Below are 9,777 nucleotides of genomic sequence, written 5' to 3'. Positions count from 1 at the left end.
TGTGTTTTGGGGGGTGTGGGGGAGGGTTGTGTGTGTGTGTGTGTGTGTGTGTGTGTGTGTGTGTGTATGTGAGTGCTCAAATAAATTCATTATGTCCCACCTGAACTGGCTTTAGAGAGAAACCCTTCTAGAAACCCTCAGATCCAGTGACCATGACTTAATTAATTAATTAATTAATTAATTAAAAAAATTATTAATTTTTTTTTTTGATGGATTGTGATATTTTACCTAAAATTTCTCATTTTAATTCAATATATAATAAATACATAAACTACTACTAAATATTGTAGAAACTTAATTTTCTGTAAAGTTACTTTGCAACGATTTGTGTTGTAAAAAGCGCTATACAAATAAACTTGAATTGAATTGAATTAAATATATCTATATTTATCTATGTACGTATATGTATCTATAAATTAGCATAAGTAAAGGGAAATTGTTTGTGAGTTTATACATGTAAAGAATTTAATAATAATAAAAGTAATAATAGTAATTTATATATATATATCTAAAATTAAATAAAGTAGAATAATTTAAGGTGATTAAAAAAAATTATGTTTATTTAAGGACTAAATTAATGTTAATTAAATTGATTTATTGTGTATATACATATGTATGTTATTCAAATGAATTATTTCTTTAGTCTATTCTGATTTAAAAAATTATTAAATTAATAAATAGTTTTATAATTCAATTGTTTTAATTAAATGTGTTTAATTGTCATGCAAAATAAATAAATCTTAGTGGTTCTTAAAATAAGCTTGATTTATTTGAGCAGATATTATGTCTTGTTTCTTTTATTTTGGGGTGAAGTGTGACCAGGACACGCTTTCATGAGACGAGTTTGGGACGATCAGGAAACTCTGCTGTTGAAAGTCATTAAAGAGCTGATTCGTACCTGCATTCGGACACTCTTTAGTCTTTGTTTTGGCCGTCAGTGACAGATCTGCTGCTTTATCTGTTTCATCAAAGCTTTGTTTCTCTTTAAATCACAAAGGCCTGTTCGAATGGAGGCTCCTTTTATCAGCTGTTGACTTTCCGATAAATGAACGTCTCAACTAGGGCTGCCCTCTAATAGTCGACTAATCGTTAGTCGACCAGAAGAGGCTTGGTCGACCAAAATTTTATTAGACACTTAGTTGCATTAAAAAAAATAAAAATAAATCCACAGGCGAAGTCACGCAGTTCGTGATGGACAGATCGTTAACGGCTAACGTTTGTCTATGGTAATACAGTACATCGGGCAGGACATCCAAACGCTCGCCTAAATCTGTAAAGACTCAACGTTTATTTGTGTGCACTCACAATAACAACAAAACGCGCTTTTGTAAAATAAAGAAAGCAAACATGATGCTCTTTCTGCCGTCTCTGTCTCTATGAATTTGAGCACAAAACACCGTGTATATCTTTGCCTTACAGACATTAAAATATATTTAGTTGCATTAAAAAAAATAAAAATAAATCCACAGGCGAAGTCACGCAGTTCGTGATGGACAGATCGTTAACGGCTAACGTTTGTCTATGGTAATACAGTACATCGGGCAGGACATCCAAACGCTCGCCTAAATCTGTAAAGACTCAACGTTTATTTGTGTGCACTCACAATAACAACAAAACGCGCTTTTGTAAAATAAAGAAAGCAAACATGATGCTCTTTCTGCCGTCTCGGTCTCTATGAATTTGAGCACAAAACACCGTGTATATCTTTGCCTTACAGACATTAAAATATATATATATATATAGAGAGAGAGAGTGAAATGTCTACTTTCAAATGAACCAATTCAAATGGAAAACAAATATTCTCAGATTATGTAATCCGTATGAAACGAGGTGCATCAATACGGCGGAGATGACGAGTAAGTGTCGCCGAGTTCATCTCTTAAACCGAGCACTAATTTATCAAATTATTAAAATGTTAATGCAGTCTCCTTACTGTTTTTCCCTGACACATTCATAATCATTACTTCTGTCGGTGCGCTGTGGCAAGCTTTATGGGTGTGCTTGAGCGCTTATGGCTATGTAGGCAATTAAAGGCTCATTATAATGATTTAAATGGTTTATTAATAAACATGCGATTAGTCGACTAATGCTTCAAATGAACGACTACTAGTCGACCAGAAAAATCCTTAGTCGAGGGCAGCCCTAGTCTCAACAAAGAGTGCGTCTTTCATGCGGCGGCGTCACGAGGGCCACTTTGAAGTGAAGTTTGCTGAGCGTGTTTTGATTGAGCTCTCATTGTGAGTGGGAGAGAATTTGTGGAAGCGCAGAGAGAGGTTTTCCGGAGTTTCGCGGTGGGTGATTCAATGAAGCGTTTCGGAAGAAAGAGCCTGAGACAATGTAAAGACAGAAGCCGCATGTGCGACGTTAATTACTGCTATTATAAAGTGTACAGTGTTGCATTGTTTCTCCATCATTAGGATTAGACCTGTGTGAATGTAAACATCACGTTTATGTCACACGTGACCTTCATTACTGCGGGATTGTGGGAAATATGTACACGTAGACAATGAAAGGCAGCTCTTCTGATTTAATTAGGACACTCAGTCTTTCATTTCAGTGCAGATCTGTCCAGGATTTATGAATAAATAGATGACTGAAATGAGTTTGTGAATGTGATTTCTGTCCTTCTCTCTGTAGATCTGGAAGACAGAGCGAGTTCGTCTTGGGGGAATGGAGTTCGTGCCACAAAGGTGAGTTTTTACACTTTTAGAAATGCTTTTGTTTTCGGTGTTCAGGTTCAAACCTAGTGAGCTGTCTTGCTGTAGGCTCCCTACATAGGCAGCTGACTTCTAAGGCAACATCGTAATTTCAAATGAACTGATCAGACTTTGACTAATTTGACTAAATTGATGTCAATAGAGGTTGACGTTAATGTGTTTCTGCAGTAATGACTCATTAACTCTAATTAGTATTAAAACAACTGCATATATTATATTTATTATATTATATTATATCATTTATGTATGGTTATTTTATTTTATTTTTAGTTTATATATTCATTTATTATTTAGATTTATTATATATGTATCACTTGTATTACTAATTTATATGTCACATTAGATAAAAGCTAAATTAATAAATGTATATTTATTGTTTACTGGGTTTTATATTATATTATATTAAATATAATATTTATCATTTATGTACGATTATTTATTTTATCATTTATATATTATTTAGATTTATTATGTTTATTATGTATTTATCACTTGTTACATTCCTCATTTATATGTCGCTTTGAATAAAAGTTAATGTTTTTAAGTTTACATTTTAATTTATGCTAAATATCTTATCGAAGTGTGTATATGTATATTCTGATTTTTTTTAAATATTTTTCTCGCGTTTCACTTTATTGGTTGTAAGCATATCAGTATTTATTTCTGTTTGAGATATAATGTAGTATTTATCATTTATGTAAGATTATTTATTTTAGTATTTTTATATTTATTTCTATTTTTTTTTTTTTTTTATCATTTATTGCATTTCTCATTTATACTGTATGTCGTTTTAGATAAAAGTGAAATTAATTAATTAATGTGATATACATTTATTGTCATTTTTTATTAAAACTATATATGCATATTTTTATTGAATTATTGAAAATATATATATGCATATTTTAAATGAGAGCCAATTCTGATTGTATATTTTTCTCTTTTCCCATTAAACGTATCAATATTTATTTATATTTTAGATATAATATAGAATATAATATAAACACAATTGATGGTTGACATTAATGTGTTGCTGAACTATTGATGCCTTACCTCTAATTATATACAAATACAGGCATATAGTGCACAAATAGTTATAAATAATATTGTTTTTTATTGACGTTATCAGCATTTTAATACTCATAATGTTTCTCGTCCTCCACACTGGATGAACATTTTTGCATGTTGAATTAGTCGCAATGCATTGTGGGATTGTTTTATCTGTGTAGCCTTTGTATCTGCTGCATCTTGTTCTTTAGAGGCAGTCGCTGCATTACATGTTGCACTTTTGCACGTTATTTTGACATTAATGAGATCTTGGATTTGACGGTGATGTCTGAGAGGTCAAAGGTGGCTCTGATAGGGTCTTGAGATCTGGAAGCGTCTGGCATCAGCAGAATCAGCGATCAGGTCTGCGGAGGGGAATCAAGGACGTGCTTACGGAGCACTTTCACACGCGTCCGCCGAATGCAAATTAATGACAGTCAAAGGTTGTAGGTGTCGTGACACACTGTAGATTTTTAACTGTAATTTAGCTTGAAAGCCAAACATGACACTGACATTAATTCTTGAGTACATGACCTGTCAACGCCTTTTATTTATGCCAGGTTTATTTAATTATTTATGATTGAATTTGAATATTTGGAAAGGAAAAATGTAAGGCAGGATTTTATCCATCATTTTATCCATGAACTTTGCATACTGATATAGAGGCAGGCGTTTGGAGAGAAAGAAGGAAAAAGTACATTTTTATTTGTTATGTCAGGCGGAAACTAAAGTAGTTTCAGTGGTGAAACAAGTTTATGGGTTTTGCACAATAAGACCAATAATGCGTAGTATGGATATTTTTCTTACAAAAACGCATTGATTCGCTACAGGAGACATTTGTTCACCCCCCGGAGCCGTGTGAGACACTTATTTTATAGATGGGCGCTTTTTATTTCACTTCTTTTGGATTGATGCACTGCAACACCCGCTGACTGCAATGATAGAGCTTGGAAGAGCCAGGACAATTATTAATATAACTCCGACTGGATTCGTCTGAAAGAAGAAAGTCATATACACCTAGGATGCCTCGGGGGTGAGTGAAACACAGCCTAATTTTCATTTTTGGGTGAACTAACCCTTTAACTGTAAATAGGGCCAATTTTGATTTTATATTTTTCTTCTTTAAAATACATGCATTTTCACTCTCTTTATCATTTGTACCCTTAAGCTCCTCAATATTTTATTTTATATTCTATTTTATTTTATTTTATTCTATTTTATTATTATTATTTTATGAATTTTTTTATTTATAATGTATGTATTATCATTTATTTGATCATTTATATTATTTTACCATGTATATGTCTGTATATTAAATGTGTAAATAGGGCAAATTTTGATTTGATATTTTCCCTCTTTAAAATACATGGATTCTCTTTATAGTTTTTGCCATTAAATGCATCAATATTTCTTTGTATTCTTTTAGATAATATAATATAATATTTAGAATGAATGTATTATTGTTTATTTGATCATTTCTATCATTCATTCATGTATTGTCATTTATAAATTTGCCATTTTAATTCATGATATAATGATATTTATCTTATTTAATAACTATGTGTCTTCTTTAGAAGGTTATACAAAAGATATATGATGTTTTTGAACCATGAACAGTACAGGCGTATTATAATACTGTATATGCCATTAAACACATCAGTATTTATGCGTGTTTTTAGCTATAATATAATATTTATGATTTATATATTGTCGTTTATAAATTTGGCTAGGTTTGACCTTTAACCTTTGACCCCTGCAGAATTACGCTGACGGCTCTCAGTACGGTCACATGGCCAGTCGGGAGCTGGGGTCACATGACAGCATCTCTCCGCCGTACACCAACTCCAGATTAGCAGGTAAGAGCCGAGCATGATGGGAAACGTGATCGTTCGGCTTTATGATGTTTCTTCGGCTTGCATCGTGAGCGAACTGTTCTTTAGATGATTCGGTCGAACTGGTTCATCTGAACGATTCATTAGGGAATCAGATTGAATCAGTCGTGCTGGGATGCATGTTCAGTAATCAGAAAGGTCTGGAAAGGATTGTGTGTTTCTGTCACACGTCTCTGAGTGTGTGTGCGCAGTGCTGATGCTCATTTACCCAGAATGCTGTGCTGTGCCGCTGGCCATCTCGGTCTCATCCAGTGAGCAAATGGTCAGTGATTCAGATAATCGGCCTCAGACTAATTAAGCTTGACTTAAAGCATGAAAACTGTAATATGAGGATGTTTGCCTCTCTCTCTTTCTGTCATTCTCTTCCATAAACAAAGACTTTAAGGCCAAAACTTATTAGCATATAATAATATTTGCACATTGTGAGGTTATTTTGTTGTATTACAGCAGGGATTTTTTTTTAAATTCCCATTGAAAATGGCTTTTTCTGTGTAGTTTCCTTTCCTGTGTTTATACAGTATTTCCTGTAGAAACAGGAAGTGCTCCTTTTTTTAAAATATCCTTTAGCATTTAGTTTACAGCAGAGCCATGAATCATGATTGACTCTATTGCTTGTCAGCGTCAGGTGGTATCAGTGGGAGGGGCATTCACATTCTAGAGAGCATTTGATTGGACGACATTTGCATACGAGTCTGAGTGCACGATGATGTCATCAGTATTTTTGTTTCGGTTTTTACTTGGAAGAGAGAGGCTGAATGTTTTTCAGTTTTTCTGTTGTTTTGTCAGCTTTTAGTAGTACACTTGCACACAAACGAGCTCACAACTAATAGACGTGAACTAAGAGTCACAAAATCACAAATTATAAATAGATTTGAATGAGATCTGGTAGAAATTGCACAACGAAGCACAGCTTTTCTCTGAATATTTGTGGGTGTTACGCTTTAGTTTCAGACTCTCGGACGGTTGCTTGTTCTGGGTTTGTCCTTCCTGTGGAGCTCTGAGCAGACGGTGACATCACTTCCTGTGTCTGAAATACGCCTCCGGCTCCACAGTGTGAAATCAAGAGGGAAAAATACAGCTGTTCAGGTTGTTGTCCAAAACACAGACGAGAAACTCATAGAACTTTTATTAACATAATGAATAAAAATGCACCATATATGCCTAATAAAATAACAAATTGCTTAGGCTACACAAAGTTTAAATAGGTGTATATAAAACTGAAAATCAGCAAACACTGTGGAACCAGATAAATAAGAAACACAGAACGTTTATTAGCACAACGAGTAAGAAAGCTTGGAGGCACGGCATATACACCTTCATGTAAAATAAAATAAATAAAATACACAAAGTTTAAATAACGTAATCAGCAAACACTGTGGAACCAGATAAATAAGAAACACAGAACGTTTATTAGCACAACGAGTAAGAAAGCTTGGAGGCACGGCATATACACCTTCATGTAAAATAAAATAAATAAAATACACAAAGTTTAAATAACGTAATCAGCAAACACTGTGGAACCAAATAAATAAGAAACGAATGTTTCAAAAAACTTCCAGTCAATAGGTTTTTCAAAATCTAAAATATTGCCAAACAAGCGCCTTTGCATTTCCTTTCTAAACAATCTTCTGCCTTCGTCTTGTCTTTCTCAGCTCGCTCGTGTCCGTCAGCTCGACTCACTCTCTCACGTGATAAATCAAATCTGACTCCTGTTCGCGCACGGTTCGGCACGCTGCATTGAGCGTTTAGTTTTTAAAAGTGTCTGTCCTCTAACTGAACTAGGCCAAATGATTTTTGTTACTATAAAAAAATCTAAACGACGGTGGGGGTCGGTGCCGCGGTGGGCAAATGACGTAACCGGTGTTGCGGCTTAACACCGGTATAACCGAAAACACTGTCTATCGCAGCAAGCCTAATATATATATATATATATATACTATTTATTTATTAATTGAAATGTTCTTTATTTAAATGTATTAAATATTAAGTGATTTATTTGCTGTCTGTTCTGGGGTGGAAAATGTCAAAAGTATTGTCTTTGCACAAATACAAGTTGCAAGTAATTATCACAGATCTTATTTTACTTATAAACTAAAAAATCTATACTAAATTTCGGAGGAAACTCATGTTGAATTAACTTTCAGTTTGAACCAGTTCTCTTTACAGCAGAGCTGAATTTTCTCTATTTTTTCTCACTTTTTCCCACACGTCTTCGTGGCTCATCATCCTCGTTGTAAGTGCTGTATCCGGTGAACTTTACATGTGTGTGATGTGGAGCATTGTTGGTCTCTCTTGCAAACACATCCATTCATTTGGAAATGGCCTGTGAGTCACGATACACTTGCAGACATGCATGCTGAGTGTGTGTGTGTGTGTGTGTGTGTGTGTGTGTGTTAATGGACATAATCAAAACATTGGCTGAAGTCTGTAATATAACACTGAAGTGTTTAATAAGGACTAATCACAGCGGAATAGCGACTCACTTTTAGGATGTTTGTCGGCGTCGGAGGGCCGGGCGGCACATTTGTGTGTGTGTGCGTGTGTGTGTGTGCGTTTGCGTGTGCTACATTTCAATATGTTCCTCACACAAAGCTATTTCACAACTTCAGAACATTTAGAATATACTGCACAATGAATTTCATAGACTACTTTTATGATACGTTTGTATCCTTATATTGATACCTGAAAGCCTCAGTCACATTCTTTTTGTAATTACATCGAAAAGAGCAGTTGTTTTGTCAAAATACACATATGTAATGTGCTTTACTGTACCTGAACATGAGCTAGAAAAGGAGACAGCAGTTTTTCTGTTGTTGTCAAGCAGTAATTTTGTCAAATTGAGTCACAGTATATTTTTTATTCTCTTTCTCTTTTCTTCTTGTCAGTCTTTGCCTGTTTGCCACATATTTTATTGAAGCATTCAGCTTTTTCCCACTGAGAAATGATTCTGTTTTCTTTGACTGATCTAGACAGAAAGTGAATGGATGAATATATATGAAGTCGTTTCCTCGCAACACTTGAATACTTGAATTTACTTGAATTTGATATGAGCCCTAATAAAATGTCATGTGTAGAACTCAAACTGGCAGTATTAGATGATAAACGACAGAGAGGTTTATTAATACACCATTAAAAGATTCATAATTTGGTTTGTACTGTATTGACTGCAACTCTTTGTAGCCTTTGTGTGTGTGTGTGTGTGTGTGTGTGTGTGTGTGTGAGCAGGTGCAGTCTACACCAGCGCTGTTCTCCTCCTGTCATGTACCTGCTAAATGAAGCACACAAAAGTTCCAGACTGTAAGCAGGTTTGGTCTCTGCGAGGCCCAGTTAAGAAGCGCCGGATTCTTGTTGTCTCCTGCAAGCAGTTTTCCGACACAAATACTTTATTGCTGTTTATTCAGCAAGCATTTTTTCCTGTCGGCCTGCAGTATTTTATGCATATAGAGAAGTTTGTTTGAAAAGTGCTGACCTCTGTGATTGCTCATAATTTATTAGTGGACCTTTTTTTAAATGATGTGGAATATGAAAAAAAAAAAATGATGATAGTGACTGTGTTTTGCTCTCTGGGCAACGTTAAGCCTGGACTTCATTCCACTGTATGATATAAGTCATATATATATATCAAAATGTGAAATAATAAATATTGTTTTTACAATGTAAAAATGACATATATTATATTATATTATATTATTATAAAGTACTGTTTGTGTATTTTATAATTAAATTAATATTAGGATTTTAATATTATACATTTTAAAACTTAAACACTTTTTTGAAAAATGTATTAAATGAATTAAAGAAATTGTTTTAATATTCTTCTTATTATATTGTATTATATTTCATTTGTTAATTTTATTTTGAATTATAGTCATGTATTTTATAAATAAATTAATTTCAGGATTGTAATATAATAATATTAATAATTTACTAATATTAAGTTCAAGCATATATGTAGACATTATGTGCACATGATCACAGGTGATGTGTTTCATAGAGGCAGTACACACACACACACTCTCTCACACAGACACACACACACACACACACACCACACTACACACACACTCTCTCTCTCTCTCTCACTCACACACACACACTCTCTCTCACGCACACACACACTCACA

At 33.9% G+C, this 9,777-nt stretch overlaps 1 protein-coding gene across 4 annotated transcripts in view; it reads left to right on the top strand.

The window, feature by feature from the left end:
• LOC107563272 (transcription factor 4) overlaps positions 1-9,777 on the top strand; it is a 182,514-nt gene that overhangs the window by 41,256 nt on the left and 131,481 nt on the right. For all 4 annotated transcript variants that reach the window (XM_016248088.1, XM_016248090.1, XM_016248089.1 and 1 more), the window contains exons 4-5: positions 2,638-2,690; positions 5,521-5,617. In XM_016248088.1, coding sequence (XP_016103574.1) covers positions 2,638-2,690; positions 5,521-5,617 — 150 coding nt within the window. The remainder of the gene's footprint in view (positions 1-2,637; positions 2,691-5,520; positions 5,618-9,777) is intronic.

Source organism: Sinocyclocheilus grahami, unplaced genomic scaffold (assembly GCF_001515645.1).
Source record: "Sinocyclocheilus grahami isolate Dianchi unplaced genomic scaffold, SAMN03320097.WGS_v1.1 scaffold864.1, whole genome shotgun sequence".
In the NCBI taxonomy this organism is placed as follows: domain Eukaryota; kingdom Metazoa; phylum Chordata; class Actinopteri; order Cypriniformes; family Cyprinidae; genus Sinocyclocheilus; species Sinocyclocheilus grahami.
This window is presented reverse-complemented; position numbering and strand designations above follow the sequence as displayed.